The sequence below is a fragment of the Bos taurus genome, chromosome 11 (genome assembly GCF_002263795.3).
Source record: "Bos taurus isolate L1 Dominette 01449 registration number 42190680 breed Hereford chromosome 11, ARS-UCD2.0, whole genome shotgun sequence".
NCBI lineage: Eukaryota > Metazoa > Chordata > Mammalia > Artiodactyla > Bovidae > Bos > Bos taurus.
In genome coordinates, this window is record NC_037338.1 from 105,398,694 (window position 1) to 105,412,744 (window position 14,051).

Genomic DNA, 14,051 nt, shown 5'->3' on the forward strand with positions numbered 1-14,051 from the left:
TCAGGCCCCATCAGGCCCCGCAAGGAGTGAGGGCTCCGCTCACACGTGTCTGAGTCAGGGGAGGAGGCCAGTGAGAGCCGGGGGCCGAGGCTGCAGGTCAGGCTCCCCCCGATCTGAGCGATGACGACCGTGTTTCTGCTCCTTTCAGGGTATCACCGGTCCTTCCGGCCCGATTGGCCCCCCGGGTCCCCCCGGCCTGCCGGTGTGTATATGGAGGGGCACATGGGAGCGGGGTGGGAGTGGCCACAGGGAAGCTGTGGGGCCCCAGGGCGGGGTCTGGGGGCCCCCTGGGTTTCTCTGCTCATTATCTCTGATGCGAGCTCTGAGCGATGGAAACAAGGAAGTAGGTCACTGGGCCCTGATTCAGGTGCGGGGAACGGGGGCAAGCCTCTTTCTCCAGACTTTTTAGGATATGTGGACAGTCCTCTGTGGGCGTTTTGGGGACAGTGAGGACAGCGGCCGGTCCCTCCTGGGCCTCGCCGTCTGCACAAGCAGGGCCAGCCTGGCCCGGACACGAGGACCTGGGGTCCTGGCTTCCAGGCACCAGCCTGGGGCCTCGCCCTGCAGCTGGAAGACCCAGGACACGTCCCCGGGCCTTGAATTGCTTCTCGCCCAAACCAGTCGGCCTCTGAGCGCCACCTGGGCCTGGGTCCACGTGGCCCAAGGTGGACCCAGCTTCTCTGCCACTGGCTCTGTGGCAAGCTGTCAGGAGGGGCTGGGGGCCCCACGTCAGGGCCTCCGGGGCCTCCACGCCCCTGTTGCTTCTCACTCCGGCTGCCTGAGCTGCGATTTCCCTGCGGGGGAGGGTGAGGGGCTGGGCTGGGGCCCACAGGACCCCCAGCCTCCGTGTGGGTGAGCGCCCCCCCACCTGCCTCCCCGTGAAGCAGGTGCAAACTCAGACTCCTGGGAGGGGCCGCGGGCAGAGAAGGAGGGCCTAAGGGGGCCGGGGCTGTGGGGGTGTGGGTCACAGCCGGGGCCTGGGGGAAGGGGCCGCCCCCCGCTGACGCCCTGCCTCTCTCCACAGGGGCCCCCTGGTCCAAAAGGCGCTAAGGGCTCCTCGGTAAGTGGCATCGCCCTGACCAGCCCCTGGGCCCGGAGTTGGAGGGGGTACAGGCTGTGGGCTGAGAACCTCCCGGGGTCCCCATCCCCCTTGCCTCTCCGGGCTGGTGGTTGACGCCCCTCCTCTGGGGCCGGCCTGGCCTGCGCCCGCCTCCAGCCTGAGTCACCGCAGACCATGGCTCCCTGCGCCCAAGGAAGGGCCCTGCCCCCCAGGCTGCCCCTCGGGTGTCTGGTTCTCACACCTGCGGCTGGGGGGCGCCCAGCACGTTCGATCAGCCTCTCTGCCCTCCCCACGTGCTCCCGGGGATCGTTCTCGACCTCCAGGTGGACAGGTCCCATCAGGCCTCAGTGACCATGGCTGATTCTCTTTTCTTTCTCCCCAGGGTCCCACTGGCCCGAAGGGTGAGGCAGGCCAGCCAGGACCCCCTGGCCCACCAGTGAGTAGCCCTTGAGGACTCGGGAGTTGGGGGGTCCCCTGATGCTGAGGGAATTGTGTGGTTTGATCCCAAAACATTCTTAACAATGTGTGACGTGTGGTGGGGCGGGGCCTGGCCCTGGACACAGGTCAGCCCATGGCGCCTCGCCCTCGGAAGTATGGCTGGGGAGAGATGAAGGGTGAGCAAACACACACGTGTGTGTGTGTGTGCACCCACATACCTCTGTGTGAACAGGTGTGTATGCACGCATATGCGTGTGTGTGTGCACACATGCGTGTGTTGGGCAGGGGTCAGGCAGCACCGGGCAAGGCCTTGCGGGATCATGTGGAATGTTCCAGAGACATAGAAAAGGGAAGAAGACTGTGCTGAGATGGACAGGCGCCTGCAGCTGCGGCCCTGGCTGTGGGCCCTGCCCTGCCCCACCCACCACTGCCCTCTTCCGCACCCAGGGCCCCCCAGGCGAGGTCATCCAGCCCCTGCCGATCCAGGCATCCAGGACCCGGCGGAATATCGATGCCAGCCAGCTGATGGACGACGCAGAGGGCGAGCAGTACATGGACTATGCGGATGGCATGGAGGAGATCTTCGGCTCGCTCAACTCCCTGAAGCTGGAGATCGAGCAGATGAAGCGGCCGCTGGGCACACCGCAGAACCCCGCACGCACCTGCAAAGACCTCCAGCTCTGCCACCCCGACTTCCCTGACGGTAGGGCGGCTGCAGGCCTGGGGACACACAGAGCGGGCAGTGGCAGGGACCCATGCCTGGGTGGGCATGCACCCGGCTCAGGTCCCCTCCCTGGGGGGATGGGATGCAGGGGCCTCTGCCCCGTCACCTGGCGAGGCATCGCAGGAGAACGGGAAGCCGTCCTGGGAGCCAGGAAAGAGGTCGAGGCCTGGGGTCGCACGGAACAGAGTGTAGTCTAAGCTCAGTTGTTGTCAGGCATGCCATCTGCTCTGCCCGGAGCCGGGGCTGCACATCTGTAAACGGGGGTAAAGCACGCCCCCGTCAGGCGTGCGCTCCAGCTGCAGCCGCACCCGTGTTAGGGAGTCCTCGTGCTGGAGTTTGCTGTGGCGCCTGGGGAAGCACCGCTTAGACTCCGGAATTCCATACAAACGCAAACCAGTCCCGTGCTGTTGACTGTGACCCCACGTGCGTGAACTTCCGGAACCATTCCCGGAGCACCGCTGGGCTCCCAGCCACCCACCCGCCCAGCGGGGAGAGCCACCCTCCTGGGCCCCCAGAGCCGGGCCCTGTGGGCCTCACCCTCCAGCTGTGCTCCTGGGGACAAGCCTGTCCCTGTGGCTCCATGGGCCCAGCAGGGACAGTGGGAGGCCCTTAGGGTCACCCAGAGGGGGCCATGCTGTGGCGTGAGGCCGGGCCGTGCCCGTGACTGCTGGGCCACCCAGTGGCAGCTGCTTCTGTACCATCCAGGGGGCAGCTCTCACAGTCTGCCTCCCTGACCCCGACCCCGACACTGACCCTGTCCCCTACCCCAACCATAATCCCGACCCTGACCCTGACCCCAACCCCGAAACAGACCCTGACCCCAACCTGACCCCAGCCCTGACCCTAACCCTGACCCCGACCCTAACCCTGACTCTGACCCTGATCCCGACCCTAACCCTGACCCTGACCCCAACCCTAACCCTGACCCCGACCCTAACCCTGACCCTGACCCTGACCCCAATCCTGACCCGACCCTGACCCCAACCCTGACCTAGACCCTGACACTGGCCCCGACCCTAACCCTGACCCTGACCCCGACCCTGACCCCAACCCCGACCCGGACCTTGACCTCAGCCTGGCCCCAACCCTGACCTAGACCCTGCCCCTGCCCCTGCCCCTGTGATCCAGGCGAATACTGGGTGGATCCGAACCAAGGCTGCTCCCGGGACTCCTTCAAGGTCTACTGCAACTTCACGGCCGGGGGGTCAACGTGCGTCTTCCCCGACAAGAAGTCTGAAGGGGTGAGTGCCCGCCCCCACCACCTCCTCTCCCGGTGGGGCTGGCCCCGGGCCCCCGCTGTGTAATGTGTGCAGTTTCAGGAATGAAATCCAGAAGCTGAAACCAGGAAATGAAAACCAGTTCCAAAATTAAGGTTTCTCCTCCAGATCAGATCAGATCAGTCGCTCAGTCGTGTCTGACTCTGCAACCCCATGAATCGCAGCACGCCAGGCCTCCCTGTCCATCACCAACTCCCGGAGTTCACTCAGACTCACGTCCATCGAGTCAGTGATGCCATCCAGCCGTCTCATCCTCTGTCGTCCCCTTCTCCTCCTGCCCCCAATCCTTCCCAGCATCAGAGTCTTTTCCAATGAGTCAACTCTTCGCATGAGGTGGCCAAAGTACTGGAGATTCAGCTTTAGCATCATTCCTTCCAAAGAAATCCCAGGGCTGATCTCCTTTAGGGTGGACTGGTTGGATCTCCTTGCAGTCCAAGGGACCCTCAAGAGTCTTCTCCAACACCACAGTTCAAAAGCATCAATTCTTCAGTGCTCAGCCTTCTTCACAGTCCAACCCTCACATCCATACATGACCACAGGAAAAACCATAGCCTTGACTAGACGAACCTTTGTTGGCAAAGTAATATCTCTGCTTTTGAATATGCTATCTAGGTTGGTCATAACTTTCCTTCCAAGGAGTAAGCGTCTTTTAATTTCATGGCTGCAGTCACCATCTGCAGTGATTTTGGAGCCCAGAAAAATAAAGTCTGACACTGTTTCCCCATCTATTTCCCATGAAGTGATGGGACTGGATGCCATGATCTTCATTTTCTGAATGTTGAGCTTTAAGCCAACTTTTTCACTCTCCACTTTCACCTTCATGAAGAGGCTTTTTAGTTCCTCTTCACTTTCTGCCATAAGGGTGGTATCATCTGCATATCTGAGGTTATTGATATTTCTCCTGGCAATCTTGATTCCAGCTTGTGTTTCTTCCAGTCCAGCATTTCTTATGATGTACTCTGCATATAAGTTAAATAAACAGGGTGACAATATACAGCCTTGACATACTCCTTTTCCTATTTGGAACCAGTCTGTCGTTCCATGTCCAGTTCTAACTGTTGCTTCCTGACCTGCATACAGATTTCTCAAGAGGCAGGTCAGGTGGTCTGGTATTCCCATCTCTTTCAGAATTTTCCACAGTTTCTTGTGATCCACACAGTCAAAGGCTTTGGCATAGTCAATAAAGCAGAAATAGATGTTTTTCTGGAACTTTCTTGCTTTTTCCATGATCCAGCAGATGTTGGCAATTTGATCTCTGGTTCCTCTGCCTTTTCTAAAACCAGCTTGAACATCTGGAAGTTCACGGTTCACATATTGCTGAAGCCTTGCTTGGAGAATTTTAAGCATTACTTTACTAGCGTGTGAGATGAGTGCAATTGTGTGGTAGTTTGAGCATTCTTTGGCATTGCCTTTCTTTGGGATTGGAATGAAAACTGACCTTTTCCAGTCCTGTGGCCACTGCTGAGTTTTCCAAATTTGCTGGCATATTGAGTGCAGCACTTTCACAGCATCATCTTTCAGGATTTGAAGTAGCTCCACTGGAATTCCATCACCTCCGCTAGCTTTGTTCATAGTGATGCTTTCTAAGGCCCACTTGACTTCACATTCCAGGATGTCTGGCTCTAGGTCAGTGATCACACCATCGTGAAGATCTTTTTTGTACAGTTCTTCCGTGTATTCTTGCCATCTCTTCTTAACATCTTCTGCTTCTGTTAGGTCCATACCATTTCTGTCCTTTATCGAGCCCATCTTGGCATGAAGTGTTCCCTTGGTATCTCTGATTTTCTTGAAGAGATCTCTAGTCTTTCCCATTCTATTGTTTTCCTCTATTTCTTTGCACTGATCGCTGAAGAAGGCTTTCTTATCTCTTCTTGCTATTCTTTGGAACTCTGCATTCAGATGCTTATATCTTTCCTTTTCTCCTTTGCCTTTCGCTTCTCTTCTTTTCACAGCTATTTGTAAGGCCTCCCCAGACAGCCATTTTGCTTTTTTTCATTTCTTTTCCATGGGGATGGTCTTGATCCCTGTCTCCTGTACAATGTCACGAACCTCATTCCATAGCTCATCAGGCACTCTATCTATCAGATCTAGGCCCTTAAATCTATTTCTCACTTCCACTGTATAATCATAAGGGATATGATTTAGGTCATACCTGAATTGTCTAGTGGTTTTCCCCACTTTCTTCAATTTACGTCTGAATTTGGCAATAAGGAGTTCATGGTCTGAGCCACAGTCAGCTCCTGGTCTTGTTTTTGTTGACTGTATAGAGCTTCTCCATCTTTGGCTGCGAAGAATATAATCAATCTGATTTTGGTGTTGACCATCTGGTGATGTCCGTGTATAGAGTCTTCTCTTGTGTTGTTGGAAGAGGGTGTTTGCTATGACCAGTGCATTTTCTTGGCAAAACTCTATTAGTCTTTGCCCTGCTTCATTCCGTGTTCCAAGGCCAAATTTGCCTGTTACCCCAGGTGTTTCTTGACTTCCTACTTTTGCATTCCAGTCCCCTATAATGAGAAGGACATCTTTTTTGGGTGTTAGTTCTAAAAGGTCTTGTAGGTCTTCATAGAACCGTTCAACTTCAGCTTCTTCAGCATAACTGGTTGGGGCATAGACTTGGATTACTGTGATATTGAATGGTTTGCCTTGGAAACGAACAGAGATCATTCTGTCGTTTTTGAGATTGCATCCAAGTACTGCATTTCAGACTCTTTTGTTGACCATGATGGCTACTCCATTCCTTCTGAGGGATTCCTGCCCACAGTAGTAGATATAATGGTCATCTGAGTTAAATTCACCCATTCCAGTCCATTTCAGTTCGCTGATTCCTAGAATGTCGACATTCACTCTTGCCATCTCCTGTTTGACCACTTCCAATTTGCCTTGATTCATGGACCTGACATTCCAGGTTCCTATGCAATATTGCTCTTTACAGCATTGGACCTTGCTTCCATCACCAGTCACATCCACAACTGGGTGTTGTTTTTGCTTTGGCTGCATCCCTTCACTCTTTCTTGAGTTATTTCTCCACTGATCTCCTCCAGAATAGACTTGAGTTTCCTTTGAGGAGAAACTGCTAGGGATGGGACGGGCTTGGCTCAGTCTCGTGTGTGGAGGGTTGAGGAGTGCCTGGCTCATGGGTATCTTCCCCCGACTACCCCCTAGCTAGGATTTCCACCACTGGTTGGTCAGATGCTTCCCAAAATGACCCTGTAGTCCTGACCTCAGACCAGCCTGAAGCCCATGAAAGGACTTTAAGGGCCAAGTAACCCAAATACATCTTGTAGAAGGTGGCATTTGCTGAAGTTCTTAGTGGCAGCTTCTAGGGTATTTGCTCCTGAGTGCGATGCATTCCTTTATAGTCTGTTTAGTGAGGTTCTGATCCATGGAGATTTTGTAAGCTGTCAACCTGAGTCACCAGTGGTCTTTTAGAGACCTCGGGTCTGTGGTGGCGTCTGTGTGTGTGGACAGGTGTAAACCAGTGTGTGTGGATGGTGTGTGGGTGGCATGTGGGTGATGGGTGGATGGTGTGTGGGTGACGTGTGGGTGGCATGTGGGTGATGTGTAGGTGACAGGTGGATGGCAGTGGATGGTGTGTGGGTGATGTGGGTGAAGTGTGGGTGGCATGTGGATGGCGTGAGTGGCACATGGATGGCATGTGGGTGGCATGTGGATGGCACGTGGGTGGCGTGTGGATGGCGTGTGGGTGGCGTGTGGGTGGCGTGTGGATGGCGTGTGGATGTCATGCAGGGACAGGCGTGTGTCTCTGGCATATGTCGCCTTCTCTCAAGCACGATTGGAAGCCGGGCTCTCTTTGGCCCAGGGCAGCTGAGGAAGGAGGGCGAGGGCTCTAGCTGGGAAGATGGTGCAGTCTTGGGCCACGGTGCCCTCTGCACCTCCTGCACACTCTCCTCCATGATGTTACACCCCTACGGCTCCCCGTCCCTGCCGCAAACTGAAGGTGGCCAGTTCCTGGAGCTGCGCAGGTCCAGGGTCACCCCCGGCAGGAGTCGGGCACCCATGTCCTCGAGTTTCCAGCGGCCTCAACGCCCAGAGCCGCTTCCCTCGAGGGGAGCCGCCGCGGCGCCCGTCCCTGAGGTTCACGATCCCCACGGGGAGCGCCGGTGCCCCCGGGGGCCACAGGAGCAGGCCCTGCGCTGACAGGCACAGCAGGGACCCTGGCTCATGCTCGCTCTCCCCCGACCTGGGATTTTAAATCCTGGGGAAACGCACTCCTGACAGCAAGATCCCTGTGGGTCACGAGGAAACCCAGCCCCCGGCCCTGCCTCTGATGGAGGCCCCGGGGGAAATTCAGGTGAAAAAAAGCTGTTCCACTTCCCTGTGTTGCTGTCTGTCCTCTGCAGACGGCCTCACTCCCGGGGAGCCAGGGGAATCCCCGGGAGCCTTCCCGGGTGGTGGAGCCGGGCGGACGCTGGGCTTGGGGCACTGAGTGAGCCCCGTGGGTCCTTGCTCTTCCTCTGCTCGTGTGCTGACCTCCACGGGCCCACAGGCTGGGAGCCTCGGGTGGGTGGAAACGTTGTGCCCAGTCGCCCGGGCTGCAGGGCCCCCTTGGCAGCGGGAGAGGTCTGGGTGAGGCCTGCCCCTGCCTGCAGCCCCGCTCCTGCTCTGGGAGGACGCGGCCCTCATGCTAGCCAAGCGCAGCACCGAGAGCAGAGACTCAGAACTGGGGGCAGAGCCTGCAGGACGGGAGGCGGGCTGGACACGCTGGCCCACCCCTGGGGCGACTGCTCGGGCTCCCCTGCGCGAGCCCAGTGCAGGAGAAGAGCCGGGGATGGGGCCCAGGACCCGCGGCACAGGCAGGGGACCAGAGGGACAGCTGGGAACAGGCTGGACTCACAGGCAATCTCCCCGGAGAGGATGACCACCGCCCGCTCGGCACACACACCACATGTGCCACCAAAGTGCACGTCACAGGCGGGAAACGCATGTGTACCTCACCCCTGGCTGGACCCTGGGAGGGTCTCCTGCCCGCTCTGTTCCCAGGGAGAGGCCTTGGAGATGAAGCTGCGCTCCTAGATCGCCCCTAGGTGGGGGGGTCAGATGAGAGGATGCCCTTGGGGTGCCCTCAGCGCGTCAGCAGTAACTGGCCCTATTGTCTTTCCTGTCCTCCCCGGGTGAGATGCAGGAGCAGCCGTGCGCCCACCCCTTCGTTCATTCATCCGCTCCAGGGGCGTGTCTCTGCAGTCGCCAAGCACAAGGCTCTGTACTCGGTGCTGGACACATGGAAGCGATCAGATGCAAACTCTGATCCTGCCCATGGAGCCGGTGCTGACCCCTGGAAAGCGCCAGGGCCAGTCCCCACAGTGGTCACAGGCCTGTCCTGGGGGGCGCCGGAAGGGCCGGCCGGCCGTCGCAGCTGCTCCGCTCGGCGGGGAGACGGCGCACCTGTGTCTCTCGAGGAGGCAGAAGTAACGCTCTCGTTCTCTCTGTTTCTCTCCCTCCCCTGCCTCCCCCCTCGATGTTTAGGCCAGAATCACTTCTTGGCCCAAAGAAAACCCGGGTTCCTGGTTCAGTGAATTCAAGCGTGGCAAACTGGTAAGACGGCCTCTGCCGAGCGTGCGGTGTGGTTTAAACCCGCCCGTTTCGTATCTTGCAGAGTAAAATGGCCCGCTGGCCCAAAGAGCAGCCCTCCACCTGGTACAGTCAGTACAAGCGAGGGTCGCTGGTAAGTGGCCCCGGGGCTGCCTGCTTGCGGCTCGGCCGGGCGCGGCTGTGCATGGGACGGACCCCCAGCGCCTCACCTGCTCTCGCCCTTTGGCCAAACTGCTCCGCCTCCATGACCGCCAGGCTCAGGCTGGCCCCTCCTGCCGCGCCGACGGGGGTCCACTCTAGCCGAGGGCAGCTGGACAGCTGTCTGATCAGGTGGAGGGCGTGAGGCTGGCTTTCAGAGCCCCCGGCTGGGTCTGCCAGGAACCGAGACCACAGACCCCAGGAGTGGAGGGTGTATTTAGCTCAGTCCTAGCGGGCAGCTCGGATGGAGTGAGCCCCGGCCTGTTAGGCCGTGCAGCCCCTCCAGGGCTCATGTCCCGGGCCCGCCCTTGCTGCGGCCGGGGCCGAGGGGCCGCGGGCTCCTCCGCTGTGTCCCACACAGTCGTGCTGGTCCCTGTGCTGACTTCTGGGGACCCAGTCTTAAGCGGTCTATCTGGAGGTGCAGGCAGCTGGCGTCCCTCGAAAGGACTGGACTTCGTGGGTCTCCAGGGGTCGAGAGACTGGGGCCCGTTGCGCCCGATCCCCTGGGGCTGTGGTTGCTTCCGCCCGGGAGGGCGTTTTCCCCTCCAGAATGTTCTGGGCCTTTGACTCGGGCCCATTTCTGGAGCCCAGCACAGAGTTCTGTGCCCCTTCCCGATGAGCTCAAGGCCCAGGTTCCAGACGCGGCCACACTGCAGGTGCCACCAGAGCCCCTCGCTTCCTGCGTCCCCTCCTCCGCCAGGGTCCGCCTGGCCGCCCTGGAAGGACATACTTGTCTCTCAGAAGCAGCTCTCGGGTCCAGGGTGTGGGCCTGACCTGACCCTCCGTCCTCAGTTGGCTCCCCAGGGGCCCAGGGCCGCTCTCCCCCGGGACTCAGAGCAGGGCCTTCCACCAGTCCACCCTGGGGACCCTGATCCAGACCCCGAGGTGCTACGTGCTCACTGTTAACAGCTCACGCCCCGTGTCCTTGAGCCCCGGTCACCGAAGCTCTTTCTAGACACAAAGTTTGCACTCGCCTTGCCTTGTCGTGGGCTTCCTCTGTCTCTGGGCAGACACCCAGGCACCCTCTCCCCCTCCTTCCTGCTGGCTCTCCTCCCCGTGCCGCCTTGGGGCTGTCCTCAGGACAGAGCCTCTGGCATGCAGAAGGACCTGAAGTGGGTACCCCTTGGGAAGGCAGTGCCCAGGGCACTTGAGCCCGGCGGATGCTGGTAGGTGGGCGCAGGACTGAGGAGGAGGGGCCGGGGCCCCTTCTGCAGCCGTGCTGCTGGGCTTCTCCAGCCAGGGGCCCTCAGCCCCATGCCCACCGCCTGATTCCGTAGACGAGGGCGCAGAGCACTCGCTCTCAGCCGCCGGCCCGAGCCCACCTCCTCCTTACGTCCTGCTTCGCGGACAGTTGACCAAGGCCGGAGGTGAGGGACGGTTCCGGGGATGGCCACGCGTCTCCTCCACGTTCCAGCCGCATCGTTTCTAGCTGCCTGTGACCATCACAGTGGGCATCACAGGGCATAGACGCGGTTCCCCCGCAAAGAAACAGGCGCTTTTCCCAGCCGGCTGCCCTGGGCGTCACCAACGGGACGCTGCACGGCCCCTTTCCCCAGGAGGGGAGGGCTCACCCAGGGCTCTGAGATGCCAGCGTAGGGCTCGGGGTGGGCAGAGCCCGGGCCTCACCTCTGCCCGGCTCCGGAGCTTCAGGTCCTTCTGTGTGCAGCACTGCCCCCGCCTCTGTGCGCATGCCTCCTGCCTCCAGTCAGTCACCTTCCCTCCAGGAGGAACGCCGACAGCCCAGACCGCGGTTGGTATCCCCTCTCTCTCCTCAAGGTCCAGCTGGAGGTCGGTGGCCGGCGGCCACGTGGGGAGCTGGCTGGCCGCTCTGCGCTCTCCCCGCCCTGGTGGGGAGGAGCAGGAGGCCGGGCCTGGCTCGCCGCCATCAGCCATCCTCACACAGAGATCTCTAAATACAAGGACAGTAGTGACTTCAAGTGCCCCTCGTGTGATCAGCACGGGTGTTTGGGGCCCTTCCCGTGGATTTCCACGTAGAGTAGACCGTCTGTAATCCTTTCTGGCTCTTCTTGGTTCCTGAGGATTTACACTCGGCTCTAACCCTCTTATTGAACAGAATGGCCAGGGCGTGTGTCAGAGCTGGTCACAGGCGTCCCCGACCGGGGGCAGGCATCCCGGGCACCAAGCTGCCTCTGTGTGCTTGGGGGCAGCCAGTGCGCTTGCCTGGCTGAGCCAGGCGCCGGGGTCTGAGCCAGAGCAGCGGTGGAGCACCTGTGTGTCAGGAGGACCTGGGGTGTCAGGCCCTGATGTTAGCCCGCCCCTGTCGGATGGGGACCCAGCACGGGCCGAGCTCGCTCTGCTGGGTCCGAGAGGAGGGCCTTTAGGGGAGGAGAGACCTGCCTCATCCCAGGGATTTGGGAACCCCCACCCCTGCCGGGCACAGCAGCTCACAGAGCCGCTATCGAGAAGGTGCAGAAGCTGATCTGTCCCTCAGGGCACCCGGCACCGGCCCACTGAGCTCCCAGCCCGTGACGCCAAGGAGTCACTTGGGAACCAGCCTGCCCTCTCTCCTGGGTGTCTCGCCCCGACTTCAGGCTGCCCGCTCACGTGGGCAAGGCTGACCCCTTGACCCCTAGGCCTCCACACTGGCTGTGCTCTCCCCTGGGTCCACGCCCGGGGAGGGGTCAGCAGAGGCCTTCCCCCTGTGCTCAGAGAAGTGCCCAGTCCCTCCAGGCCTCTGGCTCTTGGCCATATGGCCCGTGACCCTCTCACAGGCTGGCCCTCCCGTCTGCTGGCCAAGCACCACATATCTCACGCCCAACCGGCCCATCCCTCTCCAAGGCCTCCTGCCCTTTCTGTGTCCAGTTCTCACGGCCCCGGTCAGGTCTTTGTACATCATGGCGACCAGCCAGTGGTCAGCATCATCTAGTGAGCACCTTCCTTATGCTGCCTCAGGGCACAGAGACAGGATGTGCACGCCAAGCTCCTGTGCTCCGGGCACTCTCGGTCCAAGGAGGGCCAGAGACCAGGCCCCAGGGACCCCAACACAGCAGTCCAGTGCTGGTACGGAGGGCCCTACAGCCATTAGGAGAGACGGACACTGAGCCAGGCCACGCTGGGCGAGGACATCTAACCCAGGCAGGCTTCCTGGAAGAGGAAGCATATGAGTCAGGCCCCGGAGGCTGAGTAGGGACCAGCCAGGCAAGGAGTGGGTGGGTTACTTGGGTCCTTGAAGGAAACGAGGTGGGGTTCACTGTGTTCCAGGGAACCCCCCAGAGAGCCAGTGAGTGCTGGCCTGGGGGCCCAGGTGTGTGGCTCCTTTCCAGGTGGGGCCCTTGGCATGGCCCACACTCCAGAGGAGACAGCTCAGGGCTGAAGCTCCCAAGCCTGCCCATGTGGACGAGGGGCCTTGGGCGGCCACGTGTTCCCACCCCGCTGAGCCCCCGTCCTGTCGCCCTGCAGCTCTCCTATGTGGACGCCGAGGGCAACCCCGTGGGCGTCGTCCAGATGACCTTCCTGCGGCTGCTCAGCGCCTCCGCCCACCAGAACATCACCTACAACTGCTACCAGTCGGTGGCCTGGCAGGACGCCGCCACGGGCAGCTATGACAAGGCCATGCGCTTCCTGGGCTCCAACGACGAGGAGATGTCATATGACAACAGCCCCTACATCCGCGCCCTGGTGGACGGCTGCGCCGTGAGTGTCTGCGCTCAGGCGGGGCGGGGCGGGGCAGGGCCGGATGCGTCTCGTACGGTGCAGTCATTTGCTTGACATGAGTTTCCTGGGCACCTGCCATGTGATGGGCACTGGGTGCAGTGAGGGCTGGCCATGGCTAGTGGACGTGGAATTCCATAGCCCACAGCCAGACCTTCCTGAGGTGCTGGGGTTGGAGAGTCCGAGCCCGGGTCCCTGAAGCCTAGGATGCCGTGAAGGGCTCTTGATCCGATTTGGAAGTTGAGACACCTCCACTTTTGGGGACTGGCCGGAGCTGAGGCTGAGCCCCTGAGAACATGGCCATCCTGGGAAATGTCTGCAGACAGCAGGCAGTGGAACTGCCCACTCGTGACATCCCCAGCCCACACTGGGTCCGCTCCCTGGACCCCGTGCCGCCCTCTAGGAAGGATGCTCTGCTCAGGCCCGAGGGAGGCCGCCCAGGGCTGGGCTGCCTTCACTCCCTGGACCTGTGCTTGCCCCTCTGCACCCCTACGTGTGCCCCCAGAGTGAGGGTCAGCCCCTAGAACTGAGCTGGGTCCTTCTGTCCTGGGATCCTGAGAGATGTTTAGCGCAGCCGTGCACGGGGCCCAGTCCTGGTAAAACCCTCAGATGGGCCTCCCGTGTGGCCTGTCCGAGGCTGGAGGTCGGGGGGGTCACCAGAAATCACCATCCTGCTGGTCTATACTGCCACCTCTGACGTCTGACCCCTGACCTCTCACCACCTGCTTCCAGAGACCCTGCCCGAGGTCCCTGCCCGGCCTGGCTCCCTCGGGGGACTTGGCTAGTGTAGGCTCGGGCCTGCTGCATGGTGTCGGCCTCTGTGGACACCCTCCTCTGGAAGGCTCCAGCCTCCCATCTTATGGTCAGGAAGCCCTTCCCTCCATCCTAGGACCCAGTCCCAGTTGGGGCCCTTCCCATGGATTTCCACATGGAGTAAACCATCTGCATCCGTTCTGGTTCTTCTTGGTTCTGGAGGTTTTTACACTTGGCTCCAACCCTCTTGTTGAACAGAGCGGCCAGGGCATGTGTCAGAGCTGGTCACAAGCGTCCGCAGGTGGGGGCAGGCATCCCGGGCACAAAGCTGCCTCTGCCTGCTTGCGAGCAGCCACTGCTCCTGCCTTTGCATTCGCGT

The 14,051-nt window shown here is 60.2% G+C and overlaps 1 protein-coding gene across 3 annotated transcripts in view; it reads left to right on the forward strand.

The window, feature by feature from the left end:
* COL5A1 (collagen type V alpha 1 chain) overlaps positions 1-14,051 on the forward strand; it is a 151,216-nt gene that overhangs the window by 130,602 nt on the left and 6,563 nt on the right. For 2 of the 3 annotated variants that reach the window (XM_024999726.2, XM_059891908.1), the window contains exons 59-65: positions 149-202; positions 1,025-1,060; positions 1,443-1,496; positions 1,946-2,201; positions 3,351-3,463; positions 8,984-9,052; positions 12,668-12,901. In XM_024999726.2, the coding sequence (XP_024855494.1) occupies positions 149-202; positions 1,025-1,060; positions 1,443-1,496; positions 1,946-2,201; positions 3,351-3,463; positions 8,984-9,052; positions 12,668-12,901 (816 nt within the window). Of the gene's footprint in view, positions 1-148; positions 203-1,024; positions 1,061-1,442; positions 1,497-1,945; positions 2,202-3,350; positions 3,464-8,983; positions 9,053-9,113; positions 9,183-12,667; positions 12,902-14,051 lie in introns of all 3 variants that reach the window. The other variant, XM_024999727.2, reaches the window with a different exon arrangement.